General features: G+C 39.7%; 1 protein-coding gene and 1 long non-coding RNA gene across 4 annotated transcripts; one reads left to right on the top strand and one right to left on the bottom strand.

The window, feature by feature from the left end:
- Positions 1-1,581: 1,581 nt before the first annotated feature.
- Positions 1,582-9,130, bottom strand: LOC131406564 (uncharacterized). 2 transcript variants are annotated; one of them, XR_009220213.1, is made up of 3 exons: positions 8,683-9,130; positions 5,464-5,552; positions 1,582-2,081 (listed from the first exon to the last, which is right to left on the bottom strand). It is a non-coding gene; the product is annotated as an uncharacterized LOC131406564 (long non-coding RNA). The 2 variants fall into 2 exon arrangements; XR_009220208.1 differs by lacking the exon at positions 1,582-2,081 and adding an exon at positions 2,925-3,191.
- On the top strand, positions 9,080-11,365 carry TAF7 (TATA-box binding protein associated factor 7). 2 transcript variants are annotated; one of them, XM_058542612.1, is made up of 2 exons: positions 9,080-9,324; positions 9,701-11,365. In XM_058542612.1, exon 2 carries the CDS (start codon positions 9,788-9,790, stop codon positions 10,835-10,837), a length of 1,050 nt encoding a protein of 349 aa, XP_058398595.1. In that variant the 5' UTR covers positions 9,080-9,324; positions 9,701-9,787; the 3' UTR covers positions 10,838-11,365. The 2 variants fall into 2 exon arrangements, with proteins under 2 accessions (XP_058398595.1, XP_058398594.1); XM_058542611.1 differs by having other exon boundaries at positions 9,263-9,324; positions 9,448-11,365.
- The last annotated feature ends 10,627 nt before the right edge of the window (positions 11,366-21,992 follow it).

Genomic DNA, 21,992 nt, shown 5'->3' with positions numbered 1-21,992 from the left:
ATATATAGAAACTAGCAAGTAAACTTGTAGAGCTCACAGCCCCAATTCCCACAGCCAACAATAAAAAACAAGCAGGACTGATTTACAACAGGATGATATCTATGAAATAAAAGTGTTAAAACTCACATGTATACATTTGAATCCAATGTAATACTTAAGTCTTCATTGCTGGCGCTACAGAGAATATCCAGTTGAAAGATGTTTCTTGAGTTAACTTGAAGAAATTAAATTAAGATTTTGAAATATCTGAAGCCACACAAGGATCGTAGGAATAGGGCAAATCTCTCTCCCTGAAGTGGCAGCAACTCCAAATCCAGGCTTGGACCAGAGACCAGGCTGAAAGCAGGGCTGGAGGAACGTAAAAGATGCAAGGGGATGGCCAGAGTCACTGTGAGGAGGAAGAGCACAGAGATCAAGGCCAAGGGCACGACCAGGTAAAACTGTAGCTCTCCCTGCCTGGCGGCAGGTGCTAGGTGGTCACTGAGGTCCAGCAGCAACTCCTGCAAACTGTAGGCAAAGACCAGGTGCAGCATGACGACTGTCATGCATACAGTGACCTGCAAGCCCTGGAGAGCAGCATCTCTGTCACCCGCAGCACCACAGCGCACATCTTGCTTTTGTGCATCGCCAGGTTGAAGAGTCGGATTAGGTGGTCTGAAGCATGTGATAGGCCAGCCAGGCATTGCACTCCAGTCAGCATCCACCTTGGTGACCAGGTAGCAGGGCTGTACAATGCGTGGTGCTGCATCAAAGAGGGCTGCGACTTCCCGCTGCAGTTCCTGGCATAGCATCCTCTGTGTGTTTTCAAGGTGGTAGTCCACCATTATAGGCAGGCTCAGGACGACACTGAGCCCAGTCAGACTCTGGCCACGGGCCCGTAAAGCCAGCTCAAAGGTAGGGTGCAGTGAACACCACTGTGCTCTGTGCTCATCGACACATGCGATGACAGCACCCACAGCGCTGGGTCACTGGTCAGCAAGAAACAGGAGGCACGTAGGGCACCAAGTCCAGGTCAGACTAGACACCCAGCTGGAAGTCACCTGCCTATATAGCATTATAGTTCTCAACCTCCGTTTCAACCAGGACTCGGAAACAGGCCCTTAAACTGCCTCCAGTCTTCTCTTCTACCACAAGATGTAATTCATTCTTCAAAAGCAAAGATGGTGCTGTCGTTATTGGCCAGTAGATATATTCTGTACGCCCTGTGAGATTGTGTAGAAAGTGTAGAACTCCACCTTAAAGGGTGTCATCTAGGTCAGTGCGGATCACCTGAAGAATGCAGACGAGGAGGTGGAGGGCAGGTTCTCCTGCAGGCGGACTCTGCTGTACTCCTGTGGCTCGGTTTGGGAGGACTGGCTTTGGCATCCACGAGCCAAATCTCTCCCTGAGCTGTTCTGCCCCCTCCGCACCATTAAGTGGTGGCAGCTCTGCTCCTCTGGTCCAGATTTCTCCAGTAGCAACCAGAATATTTATTGGCCTAATGCTCTCTTTTACTTCTGGGAGCAAGAGAGATGGTTACTGAAACTAATCTGATAAATTTGTACAGAATTACTTGCAGGGTCCAAATCTACTGTTGTTTAGGAGTAAACTTTGTTCCTATTAAGATGTTTTCCAGAATTTTCAAAACAAAATGTCTGCAGTAAAAGCCATATGTTATTTCTATCTAGGATGAATACCTTTATATTAGAAGCATTTATAGGATTTTCAGCGAACATGTCACATTCAAGGGGCCTAGGGACTTCCGCTGGCATATCCGCTAGATCTATCCTGTCATTCTCAGTTCGTCCCTGCTCTCTTAGCTGGCGGTAAAGACAGGCTTCTCAGCGCTCACTCATGGTTCTTTTCACGGAGACGCAGATCTTTGGCGAGATTTCCCACTTTTAAAGCCCTGGCTGTCTCTTCCGGAAGTAGCGCGTCTGCTACGTAGTTCATTAGGTTGAACAAAGACAGCAGGAGGGGAAACAGCGCTTCCTGCGCTCTGCGCACCTTCCCTGTAGGAGACTTCTTCCTGTTTCTTCTTGTTGCTGCTTCTCAGATCCGGATACACCTCGCTGCGGTTGCTCCCGGATTACAAAGGTGCTCTGGAAAAAAAAGGCAGCGCCTCATTTGGGGTCATTAAACATCCTGGCGTTCCTGCCCCCGTTATTTGGACCAGATGGCGGGAGAGATGGCGAGCAGAGTCCGCTCCTGATGTGTTTCTCCAAAGTCTGCGGGGATCGCTGCGTCAGAATCGTCGGAGGATTGCTTTGTTTCACTCTAGCCACGGACTGGCCAACAGCGGCACCCAGAGGCCTGGTACATATCTACCGCATGTTATTTCTGAAAGTCCTCACCGGAGACTGTATGTATATATTGGCTTTATTTCCGGGACTCATCTTAGAAAACCAGCTGGTTTAGTACAAAGACTGCAAGTCATTATTTCCTTTTGACAAAATACTAATACAACGGTCTTTCCAGAAAATTTAAATCAAACATCTTAATTTATTAAAAATCACATTGACTTAAAATAAGAATTCTTACAGAATTTTCCCTCTTGACATTTCCTTTTGAAGATGACACACTATTGAAGCTTCTTTTTCTTAAAAATTTTTTACTCAAGAAATTATCCATTGTAAAAAGAATTTTACATTACAAAAAGAAATTCTCACTGTAAATTCTACAAAATAAATTTTCATTATAAAAAGATAGAAAATACTGATAAAATTTTAAAATCACCAGTAATCGCATTATATAATTACTGATATAGAGAATTTATATTTGATGCCTAGCCATACTTTTTAAGTACATAGATACTTTTTTCTTTTTTATTGATGTCATAATAGTTTATAACATTGTGAAATTTCAGTTGTGCATTATTATTTGTCAGTCACCATATAAATGCACCCCATCACCCCTTGTGCCCACCCCCCAACACCCTTCCCCCTGGTAACCACCAAACTGTTCTCTCTGTCCATGTGTTAGTTTATCTTCCACATATGAGTGAAATCATACAATGTTTGTCTTTCTCTGTCTGGCTTATTTCGCTTAACATAATACCCTCCAAGTCCCTCCATGTTGTTGCAAATGGGACAATTTTGTCTTTTTTATGGCTGAGTAGTATTCCATTGTATATATATACCACATCTTCTTTATCTAATCATCAGTCGAGGGACACTTGGGTTGCTTCCACTTCTTGGCTATAGTGAATAATGCTGCAATGAACATAGGGGTGCGTAAGCCTCTTTGGATTGTTGATATCAAGTTCTTTGGATAAATACCCAGTAGTGGGATAGCTGGCTCATAAGGTATTTCTATTTTTAACTTTATGAGGAATCTCCATACTGTTTTCTGTAGAGGCTGCACCAGTTTGCATTCGCACCAGCAGTGAATGAGGGTTCCCTTTTCTCCACAACCTCTCCAACATTTATTTTTTTGTCTTGGTGATTATAGCCATTTATAATGGCTGTAAGGTGATATGTCACCGTAGTTTTGATTTGCATTTCCCTGATGATTAGTGATGTCGAACATCTTTTCATGTGCCTATTGGCCATCTGTATATCTTCCTTGGGAAAATGTCTGTTCATATCCTTTGCCCATTTTTTGATCGGGTTGTTTGTTTTTTGTGGTTCAGTTGTGTGAGTTCTTTATATATTATGGAGATTAACCCCTTGTCAGATATATGATTTGCAAATATTTCTCCCAGCTGGTAGGTCTTTTTTCTTTTTTTATTGTGGTAAAATGCGCATAACATAAAATTTACCATCTTAACCATTTTTAAGTGTACAGTTCAGAGGTGTTAAATACATTCATAATGTTGTACAACCATCACTACCATGAACTCTTTTCATCTTGTAAAACTGAAACCTATACTCATTAAATGATAACTCTTCATTCTCTCCTCTCTCCAGCCCCTGGCAAACACCATTCTACTTTCTGTCTCTATGATTTTGACTACCCTAAATATCTCATATAAATGGAATCATACAGGATTTGTCTTTTTGTAACTGGCTTATTTTACATAGCATGAAATCATTAAGGTTCTTCCATGTTGTAGCATATGTCATAATTTCCTTACTTTTCAATGCTAAATAATATTCCATTGTATGTATGTACCACATTTTGCTTATCCATTCATTTGCTAATGGACATTTGGGTTGCTTCTAACTTTTAGCTTTTGTGAATATGCTGCTATGAACAAGGGGTGTACAAATATCTCTTCCAGACCCTGCTTTCAATTCTTTTGGGTATATACCCAGAAGTGGAATTGCTGGATCATATAGTAATTCTATTTTTAATATTTTGAGGAACCACCACACTGTTTTCCACAGTGGCTGTACCATTTTGCATTCCCACCAACAGAACTAACTTCAGTTATTCCACATCCTTGCCAATATTTGTTATTTTCTGTTTTTTTGATAGTAGCCATCCTAATGGGTGTGACGTGTTATCTCATTTTTGTTTTGATTTGCATTTCCCTAACAGTTAGTGAAGTTGAGCATTTTTTCATGTGCTCACTGGCCATTTGTATGTTTTTTGGAATTACATATATATTATTATAATCCCCCAAATAATCAGCTCTTTCACGGATACTATTAGTTGCCTCTATGGACTGAATGTTTGTGTCCCCCCCAAATTCATATGTTGAAACCTAACCCCCAGTGTGATGATATTTGGAGGTAGGGCTTTTGGGAGGTGATTAGGTCATGACGGTGAAATCTTCATGAATAGCATCAGTGCCTTTGTAAAACAGGTTGCAGAGAGCTCCCTTACCCCTTCTACCACGTGAGGTTACAGCGAAAAGACTGCCATCTATGAACCAGGAAGCCTGCCCTCACCAGACACCAAATCTGCCAGCACCTTTATCTCAGACTTCTCAGCCTCCAGAACTGAGAAATAAATTTCTCTTGTTTACAGTCCCCTCAGTTTATGGTATTTTGTTATAGCAGCCTGACAGGACTGAGACAGTTGCCCAAGCCCTTTCCTCTCTTCTAACACTTTTCTTTTAGTTTAGGTGTCCACCCTCCCTGTACCTCAGGGGAAGCTGAATGTATTCAGAGCTGTAGTAGGTTCTGATAGATCTAAACCCAATAATGGGGTCCTCTTGTCAGTGTTTAGTTAGGAATATAGGCTTAAAATAATAAACTTAGGGCAAGATTTCCCAAGCTTGGAACTATTTTGAGCCAGATAACTCTTTGCTGTGGGGGGACTGTTCTGGGCATTGTAGGATATGTAGCAGCATCCCTGGCCTCTACCCACTAGATGCCAGTAGACCCCACCCCCACAGTTGTGACAATCAAAAATGTCTCCAGACATTACCAAATATCACCTCCTCCCTACCATTTTGAAAATCACAGGCTTAGGGTATTCCCCTGGTGACTATTATTGAGCCATAGGTACATATTGAGGGATAGGTACATGGCTTAAGTTGGTCCAATCAAATTGAAAGACAGACTTAGGTTGGGGGGAGCCACTCTCTAAACTTACCATAGACAAGGAAGGAAGTTCCCCAGTTACTGTTGGCAGGTTTCTTGTGACCACAGACTTTGTAAGCTTACAAGGAGATGAGGGCAAAGCTGAAAGAATAATAGAAAAAGTAAAAATAAATGCCCATTCTCCAAAATTAGGAAGAAAAAAACAATTTATGCCAGCCAATGATTCTGTCATGCCTAGAGGCAGCCATACTTCTAGAACTGCACTGTCCGATATGGTAACCACCAGCCACATGTGGCCTTGAGCACTTGAAATGTGGCTAGTCCAAAGTGAGATGTACTGTTAAGTGTAAAATACACGCAAGATTTCAAAGATTTAGTACAAAATAAGAATAAAATACATTATTAATAATTTCTACATTGATTATATGTTGAAATGATAATATTTTGGACTATTAGGTTAAATAAAATGTTATTGAAATTAATTCGTTTCTTTTTGCCATTTTAATGTGGCTACCAGATAATTTAATATCACATATTTGGCTTTCATTTGTGGCTCTTATATTTCTATTGGACAGAGCTGCCCTAAACTACCTGTTTTTTTTTTCTTCTTCTTCCCTTTTTCTCCCCAAAGCACCAGTAGATAGTTGTATGTCGTAGTTGCACATCCTGCTAATTGCTGTATATGGGACGCTGCCTCAGCATGGCCGGACAAGCAGTGCGTCGGTGTGCGCATGTGATCCTAACCCAGGCCGCCAGTAGTAGAGCTCGAGCACTTAACCACTAAGCCATGGGGCCGGCCCTCAACTACCTGTTTTTTGAGATAACAGATTTTCTGATTATTTAAACCACTGTTGGTCTTTTCTTAGGTTGGTCTTTTTTCTATGGAAAGCATCCTATTTGATACAGGAGACTGCTAAATTTTAGTTAACCTGCTTTTTACTGTTTATATACTGATATTGCAGTATGTAAGTGTACTTTTTTGGGGTGTTTGCTATTTCCTCACCCCTATAATTTTCTATCTCAAAAATATAAGCAAGGCTTCTCCCATCACCCATAATTTTTAACTTCCGCAGTATAAGGAACTTGAAAGTTTATCAAAAGTTTATTACAGAAAATTTTCAAACATACAGCATTAGCCTGATTGTGATACTCCTTTATTATAGAAAGGAAGTTTTTGGAGAACTTGTTACCACACTGGGGAATTTATTGCTCTCCCCAAATCTTTTGGTTCACTTGTCTCACAGATATTCTGTGGAACAACCACCGGAGTGTAATTCTTTCATCAATTCAGAATGTTTCTGTATGTCTAATGATTTTGATAAATAAAAACAACTGGATTTATCAATAGACATTCAGGTAATGATGATGTGATAGAGCCCTTAGCTTTAGGATCAATGCAATTTCCCCTCCAAAAAAACCAGCATTCAGAGCCAGCCCTCATGGCCTAGCAGTTCAAGTTCAGCATGCTCCAATTCTGTGGCTGGGGTTTGGTTCCTGGGCGCAGAACCACACCATTCGTCTGTCAGTAGCCATGCTGTGGCAGTGGCTCACATAGAAGAATCAGAAGAACTTACAACTATACACAACTATGTACTGGGGGTTGGGGGGTGGGGAGAAGAAAAAAGGAGGAAGATTGGCAATAGAATAGGGTGAATATCCCCCTACAAAAAAACCCAAAAAACAAAAAACAGCACTCAGAAAATGCATTCATTTCAAAAGCAGAAAATATGTTTCGGGATTGAAAGAGGTAGATACTTTAGGGGAAACTTCAGTTAACCTTTTTAATTATATCTGATAATCTTCCATTTAAAGGCTTACTAACTAAAATACATCATAATTTTGGCAAATCAGTATTGCATAGAATTTATCTCAAGTTACTTCTCTGACAAGGATTATTTGAGCATCATAAAACTCACAGGCAATAAAATGCAAAGCAATATTTGGATTATTTTCATGTATAAGCATGGACTCACATTTTATATGGTTAAATAAAACATTATGCAGAGGCTAGCTGTTAAACTCATATCTATAAAATAAGTAAAATCAGGTATAATTAAAGGACAAGCACAGTAAAAAAAATTTCATCTTCAAAAAGAGGAAATACATCATCCTGGAACTTACAGATAAATCAGCTAAGATTTTTCAACACATTATAGAACAGAGAGAACTAATGTACAGTTATCTGAAGAGCATAACATCTCCTTCAAACTTAATATAAAAAAACCAAACTGGTGTCATACCACTTTAATTTCCTCCTATGATACACAGTATGACAGTCTACCTAAACCAAAGAGGACACATTCACACACACTATTAGCAAAACTCTCTGCTCATAACAATTGGCACTGTCCTTGACTAAAGAGTAAATGTTTATGAAGTGGCTCTATCTCATTTTAAGGTCACATAGAATGTATTTTCTCTCGCAAATTATTGTGGAAGTTAGACTATATGTTCTTTCTAGATGGATCAATTGTTTCATTCAATTAGCAAATATTTTTTGTATATCTCTCACGTTTTGATCCTAGGCATTGGGCCATGATGAACTAGATAGAAGACTCCTGATTATCATGGAGCTTCCAATCTGAGGTGAGGGAGACAATAAGTACATAAAGAAATAAAGTGAATTTTGAAAATGTTAGTCCCATTTTAAGAGCGGTCTCTCAAATTTAGATGCAGTTGTTAATATTTTAGAGGACAGAAATTAAATTTTTAATGACCTTGATGCTCTACCAAGCTGATCCTACTAAAAAATAAATGGAAATAAATAAGTGGAAACTGTTACATAGTTAGGCCAAACTACTATAAATACGTGTTGATGAATACCTGAATACCCAGAGAAGAGACAAGCAGAAAACAGTTATCAAAACAGCAAGGGTGGAATGAAAAACATTCCGAACTATTTAAAAATTACTGGCAAGTGAGTGGCAGGTAGTAACACTTCAGTTATATTCTACTTCGATCAGACTATTTGTCTACCAGACAACTCTGATCTAAACAAATACGTGCCTCCAGAAGAACACTTACTTCTCTGTTTACATTTATATCTAAACTAAACATATTAAAAAGAGAAATCACCCTTGTTCCCTTGGGGTCCGTCAAAACGGTAACAGACCCTGAGGCATGAGTCCCCTTTGGGCATTTTCATAATCAACAACAAAAAATAGAATTATATAGTGAGCAGCATGTCCTCCTCACTCGACTGACTTGGGTACTTTAAAATCCACTGTATGGTTAACTATAAATTGTTGTATCGGCTCCATATTGGATATACCCGGGGGAGCATCCGAGCCGTTTCCAGAAGCAAAGACGCTTTGCGCACGGACGCCCTATTTCCGGAAATCACCCGGAAGCCTAGACGCTGTCCCGCCCCACGGCGATCCGGTGAAAGTTCTGGCTCAGCGACGGGGGTGGCGGCAGGACCTACGTCTTTCTTGGAACCGTTTTCTCTAAATTTTCTCAAACCAATAACTGTTTATGAAACACTGTCACTTTTAACGCGTAAAGCCAACTTCTCGCGAGAAGCCAAATCACGCCGGATAGCGTAATTGTGCGTTGCGCCTGCGCGCGCTGGGGCAGTTCGTACTTCCGCGTGAGGCGTGCTGTCACTCACAGCCGCTGGCCGCCTCGCGCAGTGACGTAGTGCTTTCTCCTCCGCTACGTCTGCAGCTCCGCCCAGAGGTTTGTCTCGCTGCGGAGCTGCAGCTTGGCGCTGGGCGCTGCGGGTCCCGGTGAGCTTTCGTGCTGCCCATCCTGGGCCATTTCATTGATAAGCAGTAGCGGATCGCTTTGCTACGAGCCGGGAAGAACAAAGGAATCAGGAAGGAGACGCTCGGCCCGGCCGCCTCGCGCCGAGTTGCTGCTGCTTCCGCTGGCTCCTGTCTGGATAAGCTGGGTTTATAGTCGTCACTCGATTGTAAGTACCCGAGGCGAAGAGAGCTCACTGCGCTCCGCTTTTTGAATATCTTTGTTCCGGGACCTTTTGTGGATTGGGAGTGTCTGCTGGGCCTTACTTTCTGTGCCGAAAATCTTTCTGCAGGAGCCGCCATTTGCTTTCTTGCTAGCTTGCTCTCTCTGCATTGTTCGGCAGCGGCATCTAGAGGTTGGAACTTGGCATTGCAGCTAGTAGATCTAAATGGACCGAACTGAATAAGTCATGGTGTCAGTAACCACTGGTATTCAGGCACAGAATATTTAGAAAGACTTGGGGCTTAATTCAAAATTAAGAGAAAATAGATGCTTAGCTGCTGTACTACCGAGAACTATTTGTAATTAAAGATTTCCATTCATAGCAAACAGGTCTTTCTAACTGCTGCAATAGCTGGAACTTTTTAGTGCAACAAGTGGTTATTGGAGAAGTGAGTCTGAAAGAAATAAAGATGAGTAAGAGCAAAGATGATGCTCCTCACGAACTAGAAAGCCAGTTTATCTTACGGCTACCTCCAGAATATGCCTCTACTGTGAGGCGGGCAGTACAGTCTGGTCATGTCAACCTGAAGGACAGACTGACAATTGAGCTACACCCTGATGGGCGTCATGGAATCGTCAGAGTGGACCGGGTCCCACTGGCCTCCAAATTGGTAGATCTGCCGTGTGTTATGGAAAGTCTGAAAACCATTGATAAAAAAACTTTTTACAAGACAGCTGATATCTGTCAGATGCTTGTCTCCACAGTTGATGGTGATCTGTGCCCTCCTGTGGAGGAACCAGTTGCTACTGCTGATCCCAAAGCAAGCAAGAAAAAGGATAAGGACAAAGAGAAGAAGTTTATATGGAACCATGGAATTACTCTGCCTCTAAAAAATGTCAGAAAGAGAAGGTTCCGGAAGACAGCAAAGAAGAAGTATATTGAATCTCCAGATGTGGAAAAAGAAGTGAAGCGGTTGCTGAGTACAGATGCTGAAGCTGTCAGTACTCGTTGGGAAATAATTGCTGAAGATGAAACAAAAGAAACAGAAAATCAAGGCCTTGATATCTCTTCTCCAGGAATGTCTGGCCACAGGCAGGGCCATGACTCACTAGAACACGATGAGCTTCGGGAGATATTCAATGATCTCAGCAGCAGCAGTGAAGACGAAGATGAGACACAGCATCAGGATGAAGAAGATATAAACATCATTGACACTGAGGAAGATCTGGAAAGACAGCTACAGGACAAGCTAAATGAATCAGATGAACAGCACCAAGAAAATGAGGGAACTAATCCGCTGGTTATGGGAATTCAGAAACAGATTGATAACATGAAAGGCAAGCTCCAGGAGACACAGGACAGGGCAAAGCGACAGGAAGATCTCATCATGAAAGTAGAAAACCTGGCCCTCAAGAACAGGTTTCAGGCTGTGCTGGATGAACTCAAACAAAAGGAAGACCGAGAAAAGGAGCAGCTCAGCTCTTTGCAGGAAGAGCTAGAATCACTCCTAGAGAAGTGAGAAGAGCTTTGATACTGAATTTCATTCCTTAGACTAGTCAACATTAAAGGAAAGTTCTTGGCTTCATCACCTGGACTAGATATTATAATTTTGCAATAGTTCTGATTTCCTCCACTGCCTTCTATTGTGTTTGTTTTATAAACAAATATAAATGTGAATTTCTATTTCATTTGTCTCTCAGAACCACTTTGCTAGGTGTTTGTCCTGTAAAAAGTAGGAATGTATAGACAGATAAGTGATTGTAGGAAAGTTGTAGGGTTAGTGGAATGAACAGTTCAACCTTAGTAATCACAGCCTCACTGCAGGACTTTGCTGCTATTTCTCCATTTGCCAAAAGCTGGTGTTGCTGCTTTGTGGTGACATCTGAGATCAATAAGAGTCTAGTCTGGAAGCAGTGAAGCTAGTTTGCATATGTTTTCCTATGCAGTAGCTATTTTCCTAGCTATTCCAAGCAATTTTCCACATGTAGAGTTGCAAATAGTTTCTTAAAGTTGTTTTAACACAATAAATAAAAGCAACTAATTTTCACCTCATAATGTGTCTTCCTTTTTTAGGGGTAGTGGGTGTGTCAGATCCTCTTATAAGGTGGTTTCTTGGTGGGATTTAATGACTGAGCAATTTGATCGTGTTTTGTAGGGAAAGAAACAGTTATGTTGGGTTTTAGGGAAAACCCAACAGCGGGGGGCAAAGAAATTGGGAAATGTCATCTTTGCATTATATTAAGTTTCCAATCCACCTGCTCCATTTGGAAGTTAGGAAACACTAGGTACAGAACCTTCCTAAACTACCCTAATTTTTGTACATGTAGGTCTATTTTTATCTTTTTTTTTTTTAAGTACTACACATCTGCTTAAAATATTAGAAACAAAACAAAGTAAGGGCTATCAAGTACTGTTCATTGAATCATTCCATTGGTTTGGATTAAGATTGTATTTCTAAATATTTTCAACTTAATTTCTGCAATTATTTAATATTCTGAGAACTGAAGTGATTTGTCCATGTCAGTTGGTCAAAATTGCTCATAAAGGAAGTCAGTACTGTAGTCTGATATTTCAGAATTTCTTAAACATAATTTTCATGTTCTTAAACTTTCCAGGCTCTCAAGATTCTAATGCCTCACACTTGAACTATTTTTGAAAAATTAATGTTAAAATTTACATAATGCAGAGCTGTGTGCAATTCTTTTCTGACAGATTGGTTTATAAAGAAAAGCTTTGGTTTGAAAGTATTAGCCTCATGAAGCAAATATTTAAAAAGCCCATTTTAATTTTGTATTTGACAAGAAGCAGTGGTGAAATGTTAAACAAAATCAATTTTCCAGACTTCTCAAGTCTACAATCATACATGCTGACATTGGGAGACCTCACAAAACTAATTTTTCTCTTGCATTATCTGACCATCATTTTTCTTTTAACAAAATATTTTCATAATTTTAAGATTTCAATACAGAGTATAGAGGCTTAAGCAGGGTTTCTCTCAATATCTAGGCTTCGGATTATTTCTTGAGGTTTGCAAGTAAGGGGCAGATTTTCTTAATATGTTAGAGTATTAGGTTACAAATTCTGTTTTAATATGTTTGGTATTTTACTGCACTTAGAAGATTGACATCTGAAGAGCTCCCACCATGTTTGGCTTTACAGTGGATCATTTATCAAAATAATTATTCTTATAAAGATCTCAACACCAGTGATGGCTGAGTTCCATCAATAATGGGGAGAGATGCTGCCTCTAGTCAAAATGGTCTAGCAGATATCATTATTCTGATTTCCGTTATTAGCTCTATGCTGATTCTCAAATCCATATTTCTAAGCCTGATCTCTTCTGAGCTTCAAATTTGGTGTATTTAGCTGTGTATTGTAAACACTCACTTGTAAGTATCCCTCAGGCAACTCAACTCTTCCAAATTGGAACTCATAATTTCTTCCTTTCCTTGAAAGCCTGCTCTTCCTCTTGTGTTTGATGACTCAGTGAAAATAAATGGCACTAACACAAATCCCAGTTGCTAAAACTAGAAACTTAACCCATAACCTTTGACAACGCCCCCTTACTCCTGGTTTTACTTCCTGAAAAGCTCTTCAGTCACAATACTTCATCCCCACTGTCCTAGTTCAAGCCATTACCTCTTGCCTAGCAAATGGCAATAGCTTCCTAACTGTGTGTGTGTGTGCAAACGTTTTCTTTACCGTCCAGTTTGGTTTTTTGACCCGGCCACCAAAGTGATCTTTCTAAGATACATTTGATTTTGTCAATCCCATGCTTAAAATCCTTCAGGGGCACATGATTGCTTTCAGGACTAAGTTTGTATTTCTTAAAAGGACACACAAGATTTTGAGTGCTCCAATTACCTTTTCAGCCTCATCTCACCACATCCTCTCACTATTTTCAATCCATACTGCATTTACATTTTTTCAAGGAGTTTAATTACTCCTCTTCCTCTCCTGGGCCTTAGAACCTTTTAACAAGCTATTCACTCCACCTAGAAGACTCTCCTTTACGTAAGGCCAAGTCCTGCGTAACCCCTAGTTCTCAACCTAAATAACACTAACTCCAGCAAGGCTTTCTTGATCTCCTCCATCTAGGTTAAGTCTGGTATGACTTTCCCTCTACTCTGTATTTCCCTCTCATTCAACAAATATTTATTGTGCCAAACAGTAGCAGACACTGGATATGAAGTACTGAACTAGACACTGAGTGTCTGTAATCTCATACACTCTGTAATAGTCTACTGGGATAAATCCCCTGTTACGCATTTACCGTACTAAAGTCTAAATTACCTGTTGTTCGTATACCCCTATGCTGTAAATTCACAGAGTATGCGCTTTGGTTGTTAGTCACTGTAAACTTACTAAAAAATAGTAAAGAGATTAAAATATCAAGGTCAAGAGATGTAGTGCCTGAGTTTGTATCCTAGCTCAGTGACCTATTTTATGATCTTGGGCAAGTAACTTAATCTTTTTGCCTCAATTTTCTCATCTCTAAAGTGGAGGTGATAATATTACCTACCTCATAGGGCTGTTGAGTTGCTACATATAAAGGACTTAGAACAATGCCTGGAATATAGTAGATTAACAATGAAAGCAAACTATTATTGCCTATTTACTAGGGTCTGAACATAACAGATTAAATAATTATTTGAATTAAAGAGTGATGGAAATGGTAGAAAAGTATATAAAGAAATGGCTATTTTAAATGTGGTTGACTGATTTCAAAGTAAAGAATCTTTCTAAATCAAATTTATAAATTATAGCAGAAACAAAGTTTGCTTACAGTATATCCGCAGCACAAATTCTCAGCTTTCTACTGTAGCTTTATTGTTTTTTATTTGATTTATTTATGGCGTGGCCTTGCATTAATATTAAAAACTCCATAACAAAGAGTAGTTCTCTGTTATATAAACTACAAAAGAGAAAGACATAACTGAAGAAGATTGGGACCCATTTTCCTTCAAGTAAATGCAGTTACAAAAAAGACTCTCTTTCCTCACAGCTCCCTGGGCTAATAAGTGTGGTGTGCAGTTAGGCTATAGTTTTCAGTATTTCTGGGTTCATGAACAGAAGTTTTGAAGAAATGTTTTTAAATTAGTGTTTTAAAATATAGAAATAAAGACTCACTGAAAAACTTGAATGCAGAGATTTCACACAAAAAAAAACCCTCCCTTTCACACCAACTTTCTAGGGTAAACTACTGTTAACATTTTGATATGTATCATTCCAGACCTTTATTTGGGGTACAATTAGTTCTATACATATACATAGTTTTGTAAAGCAAAAAACAGGATTTTGTTATAGACACTATTCTAAAACTTTATCACTCGAAAATGTATTATGAGTGTCCTTTCTTATCAGCATATATAGATTTACTGCTTTTTTTCATGATACAGAACTTTTCTTCATTTTATGCACTCCCCTAATGTTGTTCACTTAGGTTGTTCCATTTTAAATTTGCTATTATACAGAATGCTGCAATAAACATTCATGTCCATATGGCCTCCATTTTGCATTATGTCTATATATGAGGCCAATGAGATCTTTATATTCAGTTTTAAATGTCATAAAGCCTGACATTTTGAATTTGGAGATCAAATGTTTATTTGAGATGAAAAATTTGGGCAAACTGTGACAATTCATGTCTCTGAAAGACTGTGTTTTGAACTCTGGTTTTTATCTTTTTGTTTTCCAGTAAGAATTCTATGTGAAAACATAGACTAGGAAGGCTGCTCACCACACAGCAGCCATACTGGCCTTCTTTTCTTTTTTCTTTGCTGAGGAAGATTCTGCCTGAGCTAACATCTGTTGCCAATCTTCTCTTTTTTTTTTTTTTTTTAAGATTAGCCCTGAGCTAACATCTGTGCCAGTCTTCCTCTATTTTGTATGTAGGTCACCGCCAGAGCATGGCTGATGAGTGGTGCAGATCTGCGCCTGGGATATGAATCCATGAACCCAGGCCACTGAATCTGAGTGCGCCGAACTTTAACCACTGTGTCACCGGGCCAGCCCCTGGCCTTCTTTCTGTACTTCAGATGCAAAGCTCTCTCCCACCAGAAAGCTTTATTTAGCACTTATGGTTCCCTCTTCTTGGAACAGTCTCCAGATACTCTGATGACTAGCTTTTTATCATTCAGGCCTCTGCTCAAACCTCACTTTCTCAGGTAATCCTATCTGGCCACTCAATCTAATTGTTGGGGAGCAAGTGATTTGGGTGTTCTCATCTTGGTCGAGAGTGGTGGTCTTCAGTGAGAAGTTGGAAGTTCCTTTGCCATTATTTTCGGGTATGTATGCATGGGAGGACATGTGCTTAAATTTGAAACAGAGGCATCATTTCAGTTAGAATCAAGGAAAAGTGGTTTCAGTTGCTTAAGACTGCGTATTGTCTTGGGCAGTGTTACACTGTATGCTGGGATCTGTTCTCTTCGAGTCCAGCTGTTTAGTTAAATATATTTCATGGAACTTAATCTCTTTCTCTACTATTTGTGCCACCGTCTGACAATTCAGTAAGGTAAATATCATTTCCCTGTAAATGCCCTTGTGATCCCTGGCCTTGGTGTTAAGGAGCATGGTTTCCAATGTAATATTTTCTTTCAAAGTAGTTTTATTTAAAGGAACTGGGACATACTGGGCTATTGTCATTTACATTTTTCTTTAGTTATGGGTATGTGGGCTCCTCCAGATCTGAATGTTTCACTTTTTCATATCTGGTGGTCACATGAGATGATGAAAGAATTGTTCTTCCTTGTCTTAATTGTTTTGTAAGATCAGTTCTGCAATGTTCTCTCTTTTTATCTTAATTTTCATAGAAATAAGCATTGCTTTCCAGGTTATAGTTTGCAGAGGATGTATTTCCATGCTGGAGTTTAAAGTATCCTTGAATTGGAAACTCATGCCAAGTAATAGTCTTATGCTAATTTTAAGGGATGTCTAAGAAAACCTGTGAACTGTCACTGATATCCAGAATTTCAATATCTGCTTGGTAAAATTTCAATGGGTTTTGAACTATTATTCAAAATTTAAAAGGCCTTGGCTTTTTCCACCATATATCTTTTCATAATTTGTGATACCATCGAAGCATGTGACCCCATTCTCTAACCTTTACATGAAATGTATTCTACCTTCAGAGACGATGCAGACTCTGTCCTGAGACAGCTCTATTCTGAAGTCCTTAGCTGTTTCTCATGAGAAAGACTTGTCTCATTTCAGGTGCACACAAGGTCCCAGGAAGAACGCTCAGCATAACAAGCAAGCCCACTGCAGGGGTACTATCACAACTCGGCCATTTTCAGATTTTTTTAAAGCTTCCTCAAATTTCTCTAATATCTCTGCTTCAAGTTCTTTTTCCTATAATAGCCTGTATCTTGACTTCCATTATTAGCAAGTATATGGTTAATGTAGCATATTTATCAAAAAATCCTGTTCTTCCCTTGCCCAGTATGTTAGCAGTATCTATATTGTATCTCCTTGTGGAACAGCCAAAGGAGAAAGATTAGATGTCTCTCTTTTATCTCCTTGATGGATAAACAGCTAAATTCAGAGTACAAAGTAAATTATGGCAGTAATTTGAGAGAAAATTGAAAACAAAACAATCACAGTTCAGTATTGATTTGGAAGGTGTGCACTTCTACAGTATATTGTCCTACTAGGTAAGTGCTCCTCTCGTACTTCCTATTCTTCTCTGTTCTCACAAAATTGATTCACCTGGCCCCATCTTTTTTTCATCATTGGGGAAACTCGTATCATTCCTATCTGCATTTACAAAATCTTTTTATACTATTTTACTGTACTTTTTTTTAATGCATCTAGGAAACCATATTCCTAACCAGAAAAAATATCTTTTCATGGTTGTCCATACAACTGGGACATTTCCTGGATTTACTTCAGTTTCCTACATGTCCTCAATGCCTACCCTTCCTATTCACCTGAAGCCTGAGATTGACACTCCTGTGGAAATTCTTCTCTCCCACATTCTCTCCACAGTCTTCTCTTACATCTTTTTTTCTGTTTAATTCTCACAGGTACTGTGGTAGCTAGCCTCCAAGATGGCTCCCATTGATTCTTGCCTCCTAGTGTCACTGTTCTTGTGTAGTCCCTCCTACATTGAATAGGAATCTCCTGAGTAACCAATAAGATGTTACAGAAATAATGTGTGACTTCCAAGTCTAGGTCATAAAAGGCATCTGACTTCTGCCTTGCTCTGTCTTGGATCACTCACTCTGGGGGAAATCAATCACAATATCATGGCGACACTCCAGCAGCCCTATGGAGAAGTCCAAGTGGTGATGAACTGAGGCCTCCTGCCAACAGCCAGCAGAACTTGCCAGTCTTGTAAGTGAGCCATCTTGGAATCATTCTCCAGCCCTGGCAGCCTCACTTCAGCCCAACTAATATCTTGACTGCAACCTCACAAGAGACCACCAAGCCAGAAATCTCCAGCTAAGCCACTCCTGAATTCCTGACCCACAGAAACTGTGTGAGATATAAATGTTTGTTATTATTTTACATCATTTCATTTTGGGGAAATTTTTTTATGCAGCAATAGATAACCAATACAGATTTTTGGTACCTAGAAGTGGGGTGCTGCTGTAAAAATCTAAAATGTGGCTTAGAAATCAGGTCTTCGGATTGAGAGAAACTATTTTGGAATTCTGGACCCACAGAAACTGTGATAAAAATAAGCAGAGTTAAAGTGGAAGAGTGGGTAGATGGAGAGCCTTCAACTCTTAAGTTCAAGATCTGACATTTGACTTTGGTATCAATTGGAAGCATGTATGTATCTTTTTTTAAACTGAGATATAATTGGCATATAACATTATATTAGTTTCAAGTATACAACATAATGATTCAATATTTGTATATATTGCGAAATGATCACCACAGTAAGTATCCATCACCACACATAGTTACAAATTTTTTTTCTTGTGATGAGAACTTTTAAGATCTACTCCTTAGCAACTTTCAATATAATACAGTATTATTAACTATAGTCATCATGCTGTACATTACATCCACAGGACTTATTTATTTTATAAATGGAAGTTTGTACCTTTTGACCACCTTCATCCGTTTCGCCCACCCCCTTACTCTGGCCACCACCAATCTGTTCTCTGTATCCATGAGTTCAGGGTTTTTTTTTTTTTTTTAGGTTCCACATATAAGTGAGTTCATCTAGCATTTGTCTTTCTCTGTCTGACTTATTTCACTTGGCATATGGCCTCAAGGTCCATCCATGTTGTCCGCAAATGACAAGATTTCCTTCTTTTTTTATGGCTAAATAATATTCCATTGTATGTATATGTATGTGTGTGTGTGTATATATATATATATATATACACACACACACATACACACACCACATTTTCTTTATCCATTTATCCATCCGTGGACACTTAGGTTGTTTTCATATCTTGAATATTGTATATAATGCTGCAGTGAACATGGGGGTGCTATGTGTTCTTGATCAGAGGGACAAAGTGAAGAAAACAGTGCTTAAAGACTCACAGTGTATGTGCATCAGGAACTGTAGCCCAAAGAGATCCACTGTAGAGGATAGCCTAATATGGCTGTTCATACAGCCAAAGTAGATAAAACAGCAATGTAGCACTTATTTATTTACAAGGAAGATAAAAGATGTAAAATATTTTTTAAATGCCCCTGAGGTAACTAACACATTTACAGTAACTAACTTCAGTTATATGTTTTAGCTCTCCATAGTGAGATGGTAATGCTAACAGTATATGCTATGTCACTGGTCTTGGAATGTCTTGCACTTTCTTATATTTATTACAGCTATGATAATGGGCTCCCTTAAGGAGTGCACCTAATGGCCAAAACCATTTCTGATTTACTAGGATGAATGTATAATTGTCCATTTCATTTGGCTTTCAATGTTTATTTGTAGACTTTTATTCTTTAGGAGGCTGCAAAGGTGGCTTTCTAATTTGTATTAGATGTCTTTGTAAAGTCTACGTAATATATTATCGTTTAAATAATTTCTGCTACAGTTTAGTACTAGTGCAGCAACATAGTGCTAACACAATGCCATGAACATAGCCATCACTCAATAACTAAGTTTTATGCATGTTTTTCATGGTTTAAATGTATATACAACCAAAAATAAGATTATCTCTATCACTCTTTAAAATGGCTAATACAAGTGTAGTTACTATTACACAGTACAAATCTTTGAATTGTTCTGATAGGAAAACTTAATGCTTCAAGTCTAATTCCTGAGATGATTACTAATTTGGTTTCTCCAAAACATATATAGGAACTTAATGCAAAAGCAGTTGATAATATATTATACTATCCTGCTTCTCGGTGTGTTTGTAAAAACTGAGTATGTGTTTTTAAAAAATAAACAATGAACCATATGTAATTAATTGACAATCAGTGGTCATTAAAATGTTGAATGCAGTCTAGATAACTTGATAAGTTATTTGCAATAAGTATTAAAATATGCTTTTTTTCTCTGACTTTCCTGAGAGTGATATCGAAACATAAAAAGACAAATCCCTCAAATATGATATGAAGGATTTAAAAATCTTCTTCTAGTTTAAAATGGCAGATTGTTCTCACATATCTCACGTATCTCTTTTCTCTATCAAAAATCCTGCCCAAATAACAGTAACTACCAAGGACAAAGAGAATAGGAGATGAGACTACAGTGAATGAGAGATGTCACCTGTTTTCAGAAGGCCAACCAGATGAAGAAATGATAAATTAATTCACAGATCAGAGAAAATTACATGCTAACTGTCTGCAAGAGAGTATAGTAAAGAGAGACAAACCTGCTTGATAAAGAACCTGTGAGAGGCTCAATTTTTTTTTTCAGTTTTTTTTTGTGAGGAAGATCAGCCCTGTGCTAACATCTGCCAATCCTCCTCTTTTTTTTTTTTTTTTTGCTGAGGAAGACTGGCCCTGGGATAACATCCGTGCCCATCTTCCTCCACTTTATATGGGACGCTACCACAGCAAGGCCTGCCAAGCAGTGCATCAGTGCCCACTGGGGGATCGGAAGTGGTGAACCCCAGGTAGCTGCAGCAGAGCACGCACTTAACTGCATGCGCCACCGGGCTGGCTCCAAGAGGCTCAATTTTTGCAGAAAGAAAGTTCCAAGGAAGGGAGGACGGTGTGGGGCTGGAAACATGGGATTCATTAAAGTCTGTGTTCAGAGCTATTGGATGTTCAGGATCCCTATCGCACCCTGGGAAGCCAGATGACCCTTCCTTGTCCCACAGATAGAAAGTTTATTTTCTGGGTAAACTGAACCAAAGAAGTCTCAAACTCAGAGAAAGGCACAGATGAAGGCTGGGGTGTACTGCATCAAACAAGGGAATTATGCGAAAGTCTGTATCCTTTACTGCAGGAATTTCACCCTCTCCCCTCATCTTCTCAGTATCCAAGGCCTACATGTCCTCCACAGACATCGTACACACAGTCAAGATTGGAAGATTATTTGAAGAAACCATGTGGTTCCAGAGAAAAGAAATCCAAAAACTGACATTTGGGCATTCTCCCAAGAAAAGGCCAGGTCACTGTCTACTACAATGAAGTCTACCTGTTGACAACTCTATCCATTCACAATCTGCTGTTCAGTGCCTCACTTTTAAATATTAATTGACAGCCAAAGATAGACAAGGAATGCTTTCTAAATGAAGGAGAGAATCATTTCAGCGTACTTTCTGGCCCTTCCTCCATTTTCTTTTTACCCCCAAAGTAAAATACCAACTAGGCCTTAGAATGTACGCCTTAAGAGAATTCGTTCCAACGCTGGGATTATGAGCATCTGGAAGGAAAAAGTGTCCTGACAGCAGTACCCTCACTAAGGTCCAAAACTGCATCTTGCCTTGAAAGCTAGGCGTTATCAATTATTTCCCAACCTTCTGCTGCTACTGCATAAAGCTCTGTGTCCTCAATAAGACCCTCGAAACTTAGAATACCTAGAAAGAGGGAGCCACACAGCTTTTTCTATCAAGTTTCTTAGCAATATGTAAATATCTGTTTTCCAAGTCTATTGTAAAATACCGTGTCCTACTTCTAGAAATGATGAGGACTCTGCGTCCCACCAGCTCCGAGGGCTCCAGCCCCAGATCCTTGGCGATTCGCCACGTAATAGCCTTTCTCCAGCTCCGCAGGCACGTAGTAGTGGATCTGCCGGCCTCAGGCCTCCCCCGCGTCCCCAGGCGAGTGAAGAGCAGGGTGCAGAGAGGCGCCTTGGCAGAGCCGCCATTCCTGTCCCAGAGACGATTAAGGGTTTTCTGATCAAAAGCAGCCACCATTGTCATGTAAAAACCCCCAAGTAGTCTGTTTGTCTTCCCTGTTTTATACCTCTGTTTCTGTAGATTGACCTTTTGACTCCAGGGTCGTTCAACTGGGAGCATTTCCCATTTTGTTTTTCCCAGTAAGAAATGGGGCAGGTAGGAGGGTCTGACCGAATAGAAAAGCATTTCTTTCTCCGCCAAGTGAATAGCAGCGCTTAGAGTCTCTGGCCGTAATTGCAAGAATTTATCGAATAGCTTTCAATTGCTGTATATATAATTCATTAAAAGTGTTTAGTCTGCGGGCGCTGGGATCGCGGGCCAGGCCGGGCGGGCGGCGGCTGAGCGCGGTTCCGGGGCCCGGGGCTGGGCGCGGCCGGCCGCAGAGGGGCTGGTGGGCCGGCGCGA

This window comes from Diceros bicornis, chromosome 1, assembly GCF_020826845.1.
Source record: "Diceros bicornis minor isolate mBicDic1 chromosome 1, mDicBic1.mat.cur, whole genome shotgun sequence".
Lineage (NCBI taxonomy): Eukaryota > Metazoa > Chordata > Mammalia > Perissodactyla > Rhinocerotidae > Diceros > Diceros bicornis.
This window is presented reverse-complemented; position numbering and strand designations above follow the sequence as displayed.

Bases quoted from the DNA above. Each gene is read 5' to 3' on its own strand.
- TAF7 (XM_058542612.1), top strand. From the start codon at position 9,788: ATGAGTAAGAGCAAAGATGATGCTCCTCACGAACTAGAAAGCCAGTTT.